The 17,196-nt window shown below is 41.0% G+C and overlaps 1 protein-coding gene across 1 annotated transcript in view; it reads left to right on the plus strand.

The window, feature by feature from the left end:
- Positions 1 to 13,940, plus strand: part of ctnna1 (catenin (cadherin-associated protein), alpha 1) — a 114,902-nt gene extending 100,962 nt beyond the window's left edge. Inside the window, exons 17-18 of the mRNA XM_071531498.1 lie at positions 9,495 to 9,629; positions 11,218 to 13,940. Of these exons, the coding sequence (XP_071387599.1) occupies positions 9,495 to 9,629; positions 11,218 to 11,508 (426 nt within the window). The 3' untranslated portion in view covers positions 11,509 to 13,940. The remainder of the gene's footprint in view (positions 1 to 9,494; positions 9,630 to 11,217) is intronic.
- Positions 13,941 to 17,196: the final 3,256 nt, after the last annotated feature.

The following is a 17,196-nucleotide window of genomic DNA, read 5'->3' on the forward strand; positions in this document are numbered from 1 at the left end:
GGTTGTCAGATTGAGGTTGACATGGTCTTCCCCTGTGAAGACATCGCTTGCCTCTGTGGTTGGGAGATCTACCAGCTGTGGGTTTCTTCCACTTCTATCCAAGAACACACAGGCGCGCGGGAAGGCAAACACTGGCTTCAGATGTTTGCTGTAAGATTTCGATTTAGATAAACATGGAGGCGTTGTCAGTCTCTCTCTTACTCTGGTTTTGTTGACATCTCCACTGATCTCATGTTGGCAAAATGTGTCATAACAGCATAAAGCCTCATCATTAAGTAATGAGTTCATTCATATTGAATGTTTCAAGGCTAAATACAAGTCATGGATTTTGCTGCTTTGTAGTGGTCATTAACAATTCTGTTTGAATCAATTATCTTGCGCCATTATTAAATATCTGTTTCCAAACAGTCAGTGTGCGCATACACACGACACTTTTTAATAATTGATGCATGAATTACGTAGTTTTGTTCCATAGCTCTTTTCATACCAGTTGTTTGCGTAATGAGGAGAAATATGTTTTAACCTTGTACCGCTGGGGCATGTGAAATATTTACCACTTGTTTTGAAATTTGCTGAACACCTCCCACATATGCATACAAAAATATTTTTTGACTGTTTCTCAGAGGTAAGGAGGGAATGTAAAAGCTAAGTACCTTTATCCGATTTGCTGCACGACCATAGGTTTTAATTAGACCTAGGCATACTGGAAACATCTGCAGTTAGCTTTCAGTGGAGATCTCTCCCTCATAATCTGACATAATGAGCTGCCGGCCTCCAAGAGCCCTACACTTTTGATATTTTATTTAAGTTGCCCTCGGATCCTTCATGTTGCAGACTCATGTCTATCACCGAGTAAAACCTTTACCTGTACTGACCTAATTGCATCTGAATAGAGAACAAGCCGTTCTGGAAAGTGATTTTCTTTTTTTTCTTTTTTTTTTCCCCTTCATGCCTCAGTGCGGCTTTTGAAGCTGCTTATTCACTTTAATGAATACAGTGTTATCCCCCAAAGAAAACAGATGGGCAACTGTGCAGGTGTGTGGGCGTGCATGTGTGTGAGTGTATATGCCTACATACGTGTCTGTTCACTTGCCTGCCTCCCCCCATGCACATGTGTATGGATATGTTTGATTTGGGTGACATTTTTTCCCTGTCTGAGACTATTTGTAGCTACTCATTTCTGCATAGTTTTTTTTTTTTTCTGTGTGTACGTCTTTGTGTATGTGTGTACACTATTAGGGGATTTGGGGGTTTGAAGCACTCAAAGTATGAATAAATGAAGAGCTTTGGCTCTTGGAACCGAAGTCTTTGCCAAGAGTGAGGACCCCTCCAGCCTCTGAACCCATCCAGCTGTCCCTCTTAGCCTCTCTCAGCGCAGACCAAAACACTAGCAGACCAGGCGACACTCACCCACAACACATCAGCCAGGGCTCCCAGGGATGGACATGGGCTAGTGGGGGAGGGAATGATGGAGATGATAGGAGAGGGAGAAAGTAGGGGCAGTGTGTGTGGAGGAAAGGGAAGTCCCTCCTGAGAGCTGAATCCATTATGAGTGATTCGCCTTTAATTAGCAGCGTAATTACCAGGTGGCAGCTTTTTAAAATTTATTTACGTAGGTGGTTTATATTTAGGGGCATATCTCTAACAAAGCAGGAGATGCCAGAGGCCCAGTTCCAACGAAGACATGGTAAGTTGGGATGGTCTGCATACTCGAGCAGCAATAGTAAAGTGAATCACCACCTAGATGCAAACATACTGTCAGAAACAGTCAGGGCAGCAAAGGCAATGCTGGGACTGCTCATTAACCTAGGCATATTAATCACTCGCCCTCTGTGTTTCAGGCTGGAGGGCCTATGAGGGTTGACTCTTCATATAAAACACATCGGCAGATGGTCCCATACTGATAGCACAGCATCTCACTCCACACTTTCCCGCACAAGATCGTGTTATGGCATGTTGTTGTATGTGCACATTGTGTTCAGCAGATATGTGCAGGTAGAAGTGGTCTAGTTTTGGGTTACCGAAAACCAGTTAAATGTGTGTAATAGAGCCTTATTAAAGTTTAAAGAAATGAGTGTAGTGCAGAGATGAGCTGCAGGATTTAGGTCAGTGCCGTACAAAGGTCTGCACTGCAGTTTATTAAGAATTTATGACCCTCCTCTGCAGGGCACCTTATGAGAATTCCATCTGAGCGGGCTGGTAAACAAATAATGCTATGTAATTGAGATTTATAATGCAAATGTGTGAGCCACTATGTAGCCCATAAATTCCCACCGCCCGCCTGCTCGCACACGTACATACACTCACTTGTGCATGTACACACACAAACGCATGCACAGGCACATGCACATGAAATAAGGCTTGCATATTTAGAGAATGGGCCATGTGCTTGCCGTGTGTGCGTTTGGTGTGCAAGCTTTATTCTCATGATGTATACCGACATACGTAGTGTACTTTTCCAATTTGCATTCAATCAGTGGAGATTTATGGTGATCCATGGGCTCTGGTGCTGGTCGCAGTCTAATCCCGGCTCTGGCCCTGGACGCTTTAGGGCGGACAGGGCTGTAAATTTCCTGCTGCAGTGGAGGAGCAAAATCACCTAGGGAGCCCACAAATTCTCAGCTCAGCAGTTCAAGGGTCAGCCCACAGCCAACTGCAGCTCAGCCCTCCCATCAGCAGCCCGCCTTTTTGGTTGCTGGTAGGGGAAATTTATCCACTGCCACTTTGTTATTGGTTTGTAAAGCATGTAGTTATGCTAATATCATAGCAAAAATGCTTTCATTTTTCACTTTCGAAGCAGGTCGGCAAAAGGCACGTGGCCTTGGAATAAGGCTGTCTGGAGCTCTGGCGTCTGGCCCAGAGGTGGAGAAACGAGGGGAGGGTACACTGCAAGAAGGGCCAAATATCGTACTGAGGTGGTTGTGTGATGTCTGCGGTACCTTGTTACATGTTGACAGAAATTCAGTACTTGGCTATACCTAAATGCTTGATACAGATTAATTGCGTAGTATAGACCCTCTGCACATAGGAGAGGAATGGAGACACTTTGTAAATAAAAAATACAATTTAAGTAGCTTAAATAGGATGCAACTATTTGCCACTGTTGAAATATTTTGCAACCTGTGAAGGCCATAAGTATTTCCTTTGGTTTTTAACCTCAGTTTGTAAATCTGAGGTTTTGTAGCTGTCAAGTAGCAGGTGAGCCATTAAGCAGCGAAGGTTCAGGCCAAGTAGAAGTCACAGCCTGAATGTCAAGCTAACCCCAAAAGTATAAATGTTTTAACATGCCTGTTTGTACCTACCTATTTTGTAGCTGCCCTGTTAAGATATCAGTTTTGCTTACAAGTACTTCAATGAAATGCCTGACTGACAGCTGCAGCATGGACATTAAAAATTGATGAAGGCCATTTAATTGGTCCCCGTGGTTACCTCTAAAGTCAGTCTTTTTGGCCTGCCTCCAGCATGATTTTCTCCTGTCATGCCCAGACTCTCAGTGTCTGTCTGTTTCACTGTCACATTAACATCCCCAAGTGTCAGTGTGATTGAATTGGCCCCACGCAAATTTGGTGCATCATTTTAGCAGATGTGATGAGGAGAGGAATTCTGGCTATCATCATTCAGTTTCAAATGGGTCTTGATTGATCACTGTAGACCATGGTGGTTTTATATTTAGCCAGCCGCAGTAACAGGATCAGCACCAGACAGAAGAAATCTAATGGTACGGCACATTAACTAGACTATACACAGAAAATACTCACAAAGTTCATTAGAGGTCTCTCCAGTAGGGAGTCTAGTCTGTTCAAGCCTTTATCCTGCATTAAAGCACTTTTATCTTTTGTACTGTAGGATTTTTTTAATTTCATTTTCCTCAGTGCCCTCTTCTCCTTTGTGCACAGCTCTGTCTTCATTTCTACTTTTGAATCCCGGCTAAAAAAAATCTCTTCTAGTAGCTGTCCTGAAGATTTTTTTACTTCTTCCATCTCATGTTCAATATCTTGGGGTATTTTGAAGCATACTACAAGAACAGTAATACATTTATTTTTTTTTAATAAATAATCTATAACATTAAATGTTGTAGTTACTGTCTATTCATCTTGAAGTGAATACAGACCACAGTTCAGTTTGTGGATTGATTTCCTCCCCCTATCTAGCCTTATCCCCAGCCTCTGTTTCTGCCTCAAAATAATGGAGTAGTCTTTCCAGTGCATTATCTGTATCTGCCTAAACTTTGCCATGCATCTCAGTCACGCTGTTCTTCCCGATGGCGGTGAGCCCATTGTAACCCATATCCCCCCCTGCAATCCCCGTGGCAGTTGAGAGGTGTAATGGCAGATAAAGGTGCCTGGTGGCTTGCTGTCCTAAAGGTGCTCTCCCAGCTCAGACACAGTTCGTCATCCACAACCCCCAACCACACACACACATAGAAATGTCTGACATTTTGTACCCAGCAGATGTCTTGTATGTCAGAGCAGTAAAGTCGCAGGGTGAAACTTGCTGACTGGCCTAAGCTTTTGGATTTGCTTTCTTCTCTCTGGGCTATGAAAATCCAGCCACGGCTCCACTGGAAGGCGTCCAGATTGCCTGACTGAAGATGGTTTTGGTGGTTGGATGAGCATATCTTTTAACAGTGGCAGGAGAACAAACTGGACTGTCAGTAGGTTGAGATATAGGATGATTCACAAAGCTATGGCATATCTCCCAATCCACTGTGGAATTGAACAACACTTTTTTTTTTTTTTCCTTTTTCACTTTACTTTCTCACCTTAATTATAAATTGGGTTTTATGGTACGTGTACCATAACAGCAGCTGTTACATTATTGGTTTGGGGAAGCTATACTTTAGCCGGCCCCCTGTTACCAGGCCAAAGCCCAGAAGAAAAATGGGGCCATTTTACCTTCAAGCCTCATTATACTTTTATATCACAGCAGAGGAATTACAACATTGAGCCAATTTGCTCCAATGACTCAAAACTCACCAGTGATACTCAGCCTCACATCAGAGTGTTGTGGGCAGTGTTTCTGATTCGTCAGCAGATTAATCAGTTTTACCATGAACAGACTAAGCAAAACACTCAAACTTACCTCGCTTGGATCTGAGGATAGCAGGAGTATCGATCTTCTCTCATGACAAGAAGTGAGTGAAAACAAACATAGCAGAAAACACCTCTGTATTCACTACCCCCTGGCGCTCACCGACAGGCCCCTGGCAGCGGCGCATTAGAATGCTGCCGTGTCAGTAAATATTGGAAATTGGCATTTCCTCTGGGTGATGCGTCCTGAAAGGTCAATGCTGGGCGGCAGCAGCACAGTGGCTCTCCCACTGTCTCTGCTCTATATAATGGAATTCAGCAGAATTGCATGGCATTTCCAATGATGGGACCTGACCTTCCTGATGATCATTTATATCATGGACATTACCCAACACGTAGCACTGTGAAATCCTTTTGTTCAACATTCTCCTCTATCATTGTTATTGCCTCATTTCCTCTCTCTCCTTTCTTAGTTTGTGGGCTGGGTATTGTTAAGGAAAAAAAGATTTTTGCTATTGTTTGCAGCACGCTCTGAACCTTCTTCAGAGTAACAGCTTAAACACAAAGGCACAAAAAAAAAAAAAAACTGAGCCGCCCACGCGCACTCACAGCAGTTCAAAATTTGAACCTCATGAATATGGAAATAGTACACCAAAAGTCATCCATGCCAGGCGTTGTTACTTGAGAGATTTAATTAGCAGATAGAATGACGACCCAATACCTCTCAGCCCTACTTTGGTGTGTTTGCTGTACTTTCTGAATATGAACCTAATGTCAACAGTGAGGAGACGACATCCCATCTACAAGCACCTGTGACATTTCTACCTACTTACTGCTGCTTCCTTTTAATGATGGAGGTGTCTTACTTTTTATCTGTTTCACTTGAAAGGACCTCCTGGGTTGTGTGATGAAGCCTCCAGAGCCCCTTCTTCCCGCTTTGCTATCTCTCAGTAGTCGCTGACCAAGCAAGGTGAACTCTGTCCCACTTAATAACCGGCCGCACAGCATGTGGAAAAACCAAGGGGCCTATATCACCAGGTGTTAGGGACATTTCACAGGCCTTCGCTCAGACAAGAGATGCTTTCTCACTAGGGGAGAGAGAAAACAATGATGGGCTCTAATGATTGAAGTCACCATTGTACCACCAATCGTCAATCGTTAGGGACAAGAGTAAAAGTGATGATCCCTGTCTTTTCCACGAGATATTACGTGCCATAAAATACAGGGGGATTGTTCAAATGCTGAAGCTAACTGAGATTTTCAACATGACCGCATGTATTTTGGTTTGCATGACCTGCCGATACATGAGGGAAACATACAAGTTAAACACTAGACCCAGATTACAGCATAAATCACCAAACAGCTCAAGCAGAGATTTTCTTATGTCCCACAGCAATTAAACCTTACTGATGAAATGTGTGTTGCCTCATGGAACCTGGTTCTCGACTCATATTAATGTGGCACAGTGAATGTAGCCAGTGAGCTACTTAAATCACCCAAACGATCAGCAGCTTATGACTAGCATCCAGGTTAATCATACATAGGGCTGCTATTAGTCACCAGTGCAAGCCTCTTAATCAGAAGAGGTGTTCTTGTCTCTTCTCTGCGCAACCCATGTATTCACATGTCAGAGACAGTCAGAGCAGCCTTGCAGAATTTCCTGAGTGCTGAGTGAAGCCAGCAGCTGAGCTGAGTACGAGCACAAGTGATGCTTTCACAGTGCCCTGCTCTCAGCCGTCTGAATACTTCCCCAAGCCCTCATTAGCATGGCTGCTGCATTCAGCCTCAGCCCAGCTCTTTGCTATTGCATGCGCGCACACACACACTCTCTCACACTTCCCTTCTCCTCTCCCGCTATAGTCGTATCCTCCTCTCAACCTCCCTTGCCCCCATTTGGATTTCTCCCCCTTATTTACTCCTCCATACTGTTCCCCCTCTGGCTCACTCCTCATCCTCGTCCTCTATCCGACTACTTATTTCTCTCTGGTTCTCTCCTCCTCCTTTTTACTCTCCTCCCTCTCCCTTTTTTCTCCAGTCTCTCAGCCATGTATTAGTCCTCCCCTGTATGATGATCATCCCCTCCAGCTCTCTCTTTCCCCTTGTCTCCTCTTGCATACCCTTCTTTTTTCTCTTCCTTTTAATAGAATGTCATCTCTTACATCTCCCTCCTCTCTACTTAGCACACCCTTCTATTAATCAGGAGTGGATGGCAGTGATAGAAATGATTTAGTCCATTTTATTAATATTGTCGGAGGACAACTATAGAGCTCTCTAGATGGAAAGACAACTGAGGTCTTTTTTTCATACTGGCAATGCGAAGTTGCACTTTTTTTGTGTGTCTTGTAATTTGTATTAGTTTACATGTGGACATAGTGTAGCATGGGTTTGTATTTTTTGTATAGGTTGAAAAGAAGTGTGTGCCTATATTTTGTGTGTCCTCATTTAGCTATAGCGTCCCACCAGTCCCTCATGTTTGCTGTGTATGATTGAGCACAGTTGGACTGGCAGGGCTTGTGTGTGTGATTGCATGCATGCATGGCTGTGTGTCTGGGAGTGTGTGCACTATGTTCAGCGGAGTGCTGTAGACATCCCACCAGGGATATTGATGCGCTCAGCAGGATTAGAAGCATCATAACTCCCAGTCTGTTTCAAGTGTCTAAAAATCACGACCCCAAAAAACGCTCCTTTGCTTTCCTCCCTTGGAATAGGGAAAATACACAGGGCTTCACGCATGGAAATAGTGGTAATAGCTGAAGTTGAAAAATAGGCTAATCATTGCGATTGGAAAAAAACTACATGTATACTATCTGATTTGCTCACTTAAAGCCAGTCAAAATGGCTCTTCATTTCACCCACACACACTCCTTTATACAGGGCTTTAGTTTTACAGCTCTGACCTCGCCAGCTCCTTACTGTGGATGTGCTTGGTGTCAGCAGACAGCCCAGATATTCCATCAATTAAAAGATTGGCTGCTATTACCTCCCTTTCACCTTCTGCCTGCACTCAGAATTAACAGCTGCCAAAGGAACCCTCCTTCAAACAGCCAAGCACCTGCAAATACTGGTGTTGTAAACAGTATTTTCTTTTGCTTGCTCACTTACATGGACACACGTGTGCCTTTTTACAGGTATAGTGATGAAGATGATCAGATGAGGTGAGGGGAAAGCTACTAGCGTCTGTTTATTAACAGACTGATAAAGGGTCGTTGTGCTGCTGTGTCGACTGTCTCCCCGTGTCGTGATCATTGCTGACATACCGTAATGCCCTGTCTGTCAGGTCACTCTGCCTGGATCTTATTAGAATCTAATGTAAAGCTCCAGAGCCCCATCAATGTGTTTACATCCCTCACCTGATGAGCAGCGAGGAAGAGAACTACAGCCTAATTATCAAGCTGGCAGGGGGCTTGTTTAGCAAACTAGGAAAGGGATTGGAAGTGGTGTTCCAACATAGAGCCTAAGTCTAATTATGACGAGATGAAGTAGTTCAAAAAGATTGCTAGTGCTAAATGAGATGCATTTGTGGACTTATTTACATACAGCTTCTCTTTCAAGTGGGTTTTATGATAATTAAGTTTTGGGATTTCTTGAAGTTGATAGATTTCCGATAGATCCTGATACATTTTGTTTTTTTGTTCTCAACTGTTCTTGACCTCCTCGTAGTTTATAGCACCGTTACGCCTCATTGGAAACAAGAATAAGAGACATAGCCTTCTTTTTCAACTTAGTATTGCAGCTGTGGTCTTAAAATTGTTTTTGCCAGACATTGTAAACCATCTCTCATCCACTGCATGTTTCCTTTGAGAATTAATTATGCTTATGGAGGCCTATTTCAGTGCCTTTCTAGCCCTGAGCAGTTTATTTGTGCCTTTTACATCTAAGCTCATTGTTTAAATTGTTGGGATGGAGGGTTTTCCAACATTTTCTCCAAGAACTCTCGCAGACAGATTAATGACAGTTGGTAAGATGCCTTTGTTTAATTATCCTGAAAACAGTTCGTATCTCACTTTACTCTGGAGTAAGTGCTCTTTTATATAAAAACACAGACTTTGCTCCAGACAACATTATTAATACCACCTCGGAGTAATTGATCGACAGCAGTGTTTGCCTTACAGTAGAATTTGCATTGTGTGTGACTTGGTAGTGCTCAACCCTGTGAAGATGAGTTATCAATCTACCAGTCTGTGGGCGTTTGTTTGTCAAGTTGCTCTGAGCACGGCCGTAACGTGGGTGTCTACCTTACCTGTCATAGTGCTACTGACTCAACTTGACTAAGTATGAGATTGCATCTGTAGAACAACATAAATATTCAGATTGATGGGAGCCAGTAAATGCATATTAAGGTGATTAAAATGGATGTATTCTAAACCTCATTGTTGTGCAAGATCAGCTACCTGTTTTGAGTGTGCTGGTCAATACTGACTATAGCTCACATTAGTTCACACATTCTCTATCTCCCCCCCCCAGTGCCCCGACTCCACCTGTAAGCAGGACCTGCTGGCCTACCTGCAGCGTATCGCTCTGTACTGCCACCAGCTCAACATCTGCAGCAAGGTCAAGGCTGAGGTTCAGAACCTGGGAGGAGAGCTTGTCGTGTCGGGGGTAAGTTCAACACCATTGTAACCATGGACACATTGTGTATGACAGACAGTCCGTTATCCTTAGGTGCAACAGTAGCTGAAGAATAGTAAAGCGATTGAAATGTGGTATTAAATTGTATTCAGGAACTAGTTGGAGTCCTAAGTAAAATGGACAACACTGAAGCTGGTTTAAAAATTAAAGTGTTTAAAGATGAAACAGCATTAGAGTTTCAAGGTAACATTTTTGTAGCTATTTCTTTATTATTTCTTTAGTATGAATACTCATAATTGAATTGTAAAATGGGGGGGGGGGTTCTATATCTTAAATTAAAGGCACAACACAGTTTAAAAGTGAAGTATTTATTTTAATTTCTGGATAGAAGGATTATTAAATCAATAGAATGCCTAGACTGTTTTCTGCAGTTTTATAAGCTGGTGTTGCCCAAATAAATTAAAAACGCTAAGACTTAATGGCATTGGCTATTGGTTCTGATTACTTAATGATTCATCCTCTTGCAGTGTAATTTGCAGCTTATATTTTATATCTAATAGACAGATAACAAAAATAATAGCTTTTTCTCTCTGAAGGAGGGCTAGTGTTGCCCAAATGCTTCCTAAGCTTTTTCAATCCTCAAGATAACACTGTGCTAGACGATATTTACAAACAGAACCTTTTGAAAGCGAATTAACCACTTACTCACCAGTGGGATTGCTTAAAATTGGTTGCTTCTATGTGCAGAAGATAATGAATTCCTCCTTTCTGTAGTCCTGAAATGAGAGACTAGGCTTCCGACACTACCAGGCGAGTGTCAGCAGTGTCTCTGAGGCTATTAAATTGTGGAGATTAAATTAGGATGACCTTTTTCCATATTCTCAAATTTCTCACATCTGTTTGTATGCCAGACAAACTTGGTAAAGGTCGTTAATTCTTGTCTCCAAACACTGAGTCTTGGCCTTCCACTGGAAAGCTAACACTACGAAACTGTGGGATTCTCCAAGCATAGCAGAAAGACGTGAACTGTTTACATTTACTAGACAAGAATTCAACAAGAATGTAAATTTTTAAGGATATTAAAATTATGTTGAACTTTGGTAGTCCTTGGGTTGTATAGCTTCCTGGCCATGATATAACACCAAAATCAGCGATTCTCTGTTGTGTTGCAAGACGACTGGAGAATTGCATCTTTTTCTCTCTCCATTCACTGCCATTATATGGCGAAACAGGTCTGAAAATCACTCTTCTAGCACCTAAATGAACTAAGAAGATTCTGACAATATATAAAACAACTAGTCAAGGCAAGTGTAACACCGAAATCCAGTCGTAAGAATTTCGGTGTTACATTTGTTCAAACTAAAAGGTTTTATAAACGTATAAATAAAGTGATTCATGGTTAAAAAAAATCTGCAGAATGACTAGGTTTTTAATATATTGTCAGAATCTGCTTTGTTCATATTTGTTTGTGCTAAATGTGTGATTTTATGTGCTAAATGTTACAGTATATCAACCCAAGTTACTACCAAAGTTCAACATCACTTTAAGCTGTGCTCTCACCATGTCACAACGCTAACCGAGTCTCTGATCTTTCCACATTTCTCTTCCACTTGCTCAGGTGGACAGCGCCATGTCCCTTATCCAGGCAGCAAAGAACCTGATGAACACGGTGGTGTCCACTGTGAAGGCCTCCTATGTGGCGTCCACCAAGTACCAGAAGAACCAAGGCATGCAGTCCCTCAACATGCCAGCCATCTCCTGGAGGATGAAGGCCCCTGAGAAGAAGCCCCTGGTGAAGAGAGAGAAGCAGGAAGACGGCCAGACTAATAGAGTCAAGAGATCCTCCCACAAGAAGCATGTTAATCCTGTGCAGGCCCTGAGCGAGTTCAAGGCCATGGATAGCATATAGATCCACTATTTCTGATTCAAGAGAGGGCAGAGACAATATATTGGTCAATAGATTGAGCTTGACGGTCCGTCAGAAAGAAAGGATTTAACACATTTAAAAATGTTACTCCGTCTCTGCATAGTCGGCTTGTCTGGTTGACTTGGAGTTGCTTTGTAGAGGCTTCCTAAGGTATACCCATTATAGTCCTACTCTGTCTCTCATATCTCAAACTAAAGGTCTGATTTGCCCTAGTCTGTAGCATTGAGTATTATTTCTCTTCTGGGGAAAATGCAGTTTGAGGAAAGCAACTGGACAAAGGCATTTTTTACCTGTTCCCCTTTTTTCTGTCATGTTTATAGGAGGGAGGGAGTGGCTTTCATAGATATTGTAAGAACTAATTCCAAAAGGCTTTTGATTAGATTTTGAGTATTTTGTATTCTAACCTATTTTATAATAATATTGTGGGGTCTCTTTGGTGTTCCATTGTGTTGTTTATGATTATGGCACAATAACTTGAAATGTGTAGTGCAGATATCAACTATGCAAAATCTCAACTGCCTTATTTTAACTCAAGCAATAATTATAGTTCATTCGGATGTGCTGAGCTAACTGGTGAGGTTTTAAATGTTTTGGTTTAGCTCTGAGGAACCAAAGTCAATATTTTTCCATGTGTGCTTGCATTTTTATATCTTTATATATATATATATAGTTTGTTATGCCACTACATACAGTTCAAGTAATATTGAATTGTCCTTCAACACTATTTTCAGTACTGTATGTTGAATTATTTTGTGGTCCCCTTTGACATTTGGACTGGTAAATGTTATTTTTTCTCCTTATTGTTAATACACACCCCAGGCTTTATAATTTTCATGATGTCTTTTCATGTTCATGTGATGCGGCAAACCAAAGGTGATAGAGAGCAGTCTCCCCAACATTTTGTTTTACGACATAAGACTGGTACAGGTGCTGCATCCTACACTTACAGCACATGGATCCACCCAGTCAGAAAGTCTTGGTAACTGAGCTTTCAACTCCTATGTCTGAGTCTGAGAGAACCCAGTGGGCTAAACAATGAGTTGACCATGTGTCACCGTTCTCCAAAGCCGACAGGCTCCATTAACTGTCAATGAGACCAAACACCTCCACAATCTAAGAATGTGTCCAAATTGAGGGATCAATATGTTTTCTCTCTACAGCTTAGTGGTGGGTGGGGAACGGAGGAAATTCCACTGGCTTTAACCTCCGCTCATTGTTATTTGTCTTCTGTTTAAATCCCAGGCCTTAAGCTTGAACACTAATCAAGATTTTAGTTTATGCACAATCATGCTGTTCCTGAAACACTCTGAGGGTTTGCTTTTAGTCATTATGAAAGTCCTTGAAACGACTTGTTGGAGGTGTTGGAGCTTTAAAGTGTTTAACAGGAGAAATGCCTTCTACATTAGGTAAAAACAGTAGAATGGAAAGGAGTTGCTCTTTGCCGCTTGTTTTCTAGTCATACATAGCTGTCTGCTGCATAGTGGTGCATTGGTGTAGAGTGAGGCTTTGAAATCCTGCTACTTTGGTCTCGAGGCTGAATCTGTTTTCGCTCATTTGACATCTGTAAACTATAGCAGAATGGGCATGTCAGGTTATTTGACAGATGGAAGATTTTTTTTTGCTTGTGTTGTAGACTCAAGCATTTGGAGCGTGTTTTTGATGAGTTTTTCCTCATGATTTGCGTCTTTTGCTGTGAGGTTAAGCGTTTGAATCTGGAGTGTTCATACTACTTTGCTGTGGAAATTCTTTATTATTGAGAGCTAACTTTTTACTGCACACCGTTTTCCATATTCATGTGCCTGCTTTATATCTTAATAAACAAATGAGATGGATCCACTATTTCTTTCATGTTGGTGTTTTGTCAAATCTACTGCAGATCGAAGTATTTTTTCTCACTTGAATCCTTGTTTTTTTGATATGTTGCATGTTTTATCACTACACCAAATTGGTACAGAAGTAACAAGTCTTGGCCCTCAATAGTAATATTTTTTCTTATACATATTAAGAGTCTCTGCAAAAGCTCAAAAGGAGGCTATGCATAATAAAGGCGTTATCTGTGTGCATACCTCCCATATAGTCAGCTTTATTGACTTAAGGCTTATATTTGCTCTTTATACTTGTTGTGCTGTACACAGTGCAGTGTGCAATAAAAGTAACTAGATCATCATGTAATTGGGTTGCGCTACAGCTGTGGGTTATTTTCACCCATAAAATAAGTGCAGCATCTAAGATCAAACGCACATCCTTCAATCTTCTGTTTTTGTCTAGGGACTGACAAAATAAGGTCAGTCAGTCAGACACTTCACTCAAGGAACATATCACGGTGTCAGTAGCCTACATTTATCTTTATTATTGTGCTGATATTTTACTTGTAATTGGTGAAAACGAAATAAAAGTTTGATTATTAAACCTTAGCTGTGAATTTTCGTACAATCTCTTGGCTCAATTCTCATTGAAAGAGTTGACAATACTTTAGCCTTGCAAGCCAAAAGGTCCAATCAGTTTTTATTTTATTGAAATAATCTTCAGAGAATACAGCAATGTAATACAAAAGGGCAAGGTAATGACATACAATAAAAAATAAATAATTGATGTAAAGAAAAATAAGGGGGATACACAGATTTACTTGAATTACACAAAGACCTTATATAAATGACAAATATTAAAAGTTCTAATGGCCTTTTTGTTATGAGAGAGAAATTAAATCAACATAAAGACTAATTTCCTTCAAAAACACACAAATTCAGGCTTTCTGTTGGTAAATTTACATTTGTGGATATTGAATTTTGTTAGAATTAAAATTAAATCACTAAGAAAAAAAGGCTTTTTCATCACTGATATAATACTCATAACAACCATCTTGCCATAGTTTACGGGTGTAATTACAAAACCAGAAGAGATGAAAGACTGTTTCAGGATATGATTCACAGAGAGAGCAGTGTGTATTAATGTCTTTCTTCAGTTTCTTAAAGTGCTTGACAGGATAACATTTCGGAAGTATTCTAATTTAAAAGAAATGTATAAATTTCTTTTACTTTAATTTCTTATTTGTTAGTAAGAACATAGAAGGCATGGACCATAGTTGATATTTTCAACCAAATTATTCCAATAAGATGCCACCATCCTGCTAAAATATAGAACGTATCCTTCCATTACTACACACAGAAGAAAAACAAGTTTTTGTTTAAAAAAATAAAGATTCGGTCCAATCACAGTTTTGTAGGGCGATCCAAGCGGAGTGACGTAAGTGAGACGCGCGACGCAGCAGAAGAAACGTATACAACAATGGCGGCGATGGAGCATGGCAGCTTTAGCGGTGTCTATGAAGCTACTGTATATTTTCTGTTATTTCAGAATTCCAGTGTGTAACTGCACTTACATAAGAACAAATAGCTACGCTGAAGAAACATTGTTTTTTTTTTTTTTTTTTTTTTTTTTTTTTTTTTTTTTTTTTATCGGAGAAGACTATATCCCTACCGGGTTCGGCTAGCTCTGTTGCTAGTGAAGACAAAAAGGCGCGGAAGAAGAACCCAGTACGCATCGTTGGTTGGACTCATGGAGGACCAGATCTGTCAATGTGCAAAACTGGGTATCGCATCCATCCCGCTTGGTGTTAATGATGACTGAGATATCCTCCATGGATGTTAGATTTTTTTCCCCCCTGGTTGCCTGCGGAACAAGAAAACCTGAATGGCATCACTGTGGATGAAGGCAAGTCATATTCAAATGGTAAATATTACTCTTGACATGCTAAGCTCATGGAAGTATTATATTATATTATATTATATTATATTATATTATATTATATCTAGCATTAATCTAATATTAGGCTTGAACTTTGAGATGAGATTCGCCTTGCCTTGAAAGTAGACGTGAGTGCAGTAGGGGAGTTTTCAAACCGCAGGCATCATGTTAGATTTGTTCATTCTTGCAATGGTGGGCATTGCGTTTGAGTACTTCATTGCTGACTAAGTGGAAGCTATGAAAATCCCACAATTTTTAAAAGAAGGTATGTATGTATGATAATTGTCTGAAATACACGTTACCGTGGCAAATAGCGAAATCCAGATAATAGACATAACTTTATATTCATTATAGTGGTAACTATGTTTACCATAGTGGGATTTCTTATGTTACATCATCACGTGGCCATCTTGGTAGGAAAATAACGGGTGACTGTAATAAATTAACAGCTTATTATAATCAAATGACAGCCATATCCAAGCTGTGTATGTTAAAGCATCATATTGGTAGGAAATGCATGTGACATCATGGGAATACTATGAACACTTCGGCTATGTTTACCTCCAAAAAAGTAATAAAATGTATTTGCCATGTCACGTTAACCCAACCATTCAATGTATAGCCTAGGCTACATCTGCCCCTCTCTATATGCTTTAATGTATTGTACATTGGCTATTGGCTAATAGAAATAATGTGACATCTCCGCGTGAACATTTCCCTCCTTTCGTTCAAACTTCAGCCATGATTTGCCTGTGCAATGCCCAGGTTGCAACTTCCTACAATAGCACCTTGGCACTATACAGCATCTCAAGGTCTAAAAAAAACAAAAACAAAACATTGCCTGAAAAAGAAAATTCAGACAGAGAGGTGAGAAAGCAAACTATGTGTGGCTAGAGGTAGAGTACTGGGAATGAATTGCCCATTTTACCCACAGCAGAGTCCGTCTGTGGGTCGCTCAGGGGACGCTTAAAGGAAAAATCCACCTTGGATATTCTTACACTGTTAGTTCAATTTATGGTGGTCAGTGCATTCCAGGAGTTATTCTGTGGTGAAGTGTAGTAATTTACTTTTTTGGTGGACCCACTAACTTTGCCTCAACCTGTCTCGTTTACATCTGCTTAAGTTAGTAATTTCCTATGTAACTGTGCGTAGGGCGATGGAAGAACGTAAGAACTGTGACTGGCCCGCACATTTCCTCCTACCTGTATCTGGTTAATGTCCATCAATAGCGAAGACAATGGAGCCGATCGAAGAAGGACTAGCTGAGGAGTTCTGCAAATATATTAATTTGTAGGACACCTAATCTCTGAATTATAAAGACTACCAGATGTCGCTGAATTTATGGTGAGAAATATCCTAGAGCATGAGTTTAAGAATGTAAACACTACTTCTGTTGTTATTGCCTCCATGTTAACAAAACACACCACTGGCGTTTAGCATTTTGGTGGTCTATGCGCAGAACCATAAATGTTCGCACCGCTGTAGCTATGGCCTAGCTTCGATGCAGAAATATAGCCTAACTTACCCTTTATGTGTAGGTGGAGAGAGGTTTTCCAGTCAAGGAAAAGAGTTGCGCCCCTTAGGCTGGGAACATGCTAGGAATTGTGAAGTTGTGCTCTAAAATCACTGGCAGTGACCTTAATGATCTTAGTTATCCTGTATCTACCAGAAGAGAGTTAGTAAGAAAGCTCAGGATATTCTTCAGGACCCCCTGCACTCTCTTTTCTCTGAGTTTTCCCTTCTTCCCTCTGGGAGTAGGCGCATGCTCCCTAAAGGTAGCAGTAACAGATTTCGGTGCTCTTTTATCCCTGAGGCAATCCACAGATTAAATGTGTTGGCTAACTGCAGTTAGGTGTGTGAAACAAAGGCCTGTTCCCTGCTTATGCATAAGGATGTAGGCCTACAGCTTTTTGTTGGCATAAATTG

The sequence above is a fragment of the Centroberyx affinis genome, unplaced genomic scaffold, assembly GCF_046629955.1.
Source record: "Centroberyx affinis isolate AG114_WGS23_722 - 3 ecotype Tasmania unplaced genomic scaffold, CSIRO-AGI_Caff_v1 ptg002087l_1, whole genome shotgun sequence".
Taxonomy (NCBI): domain Eukaryota; kingdom Metazoa; phylum Chordata; class Actinopteri; order Beryciformes; family Berycidae; genus Centroberyx; species Centroberyx affinis.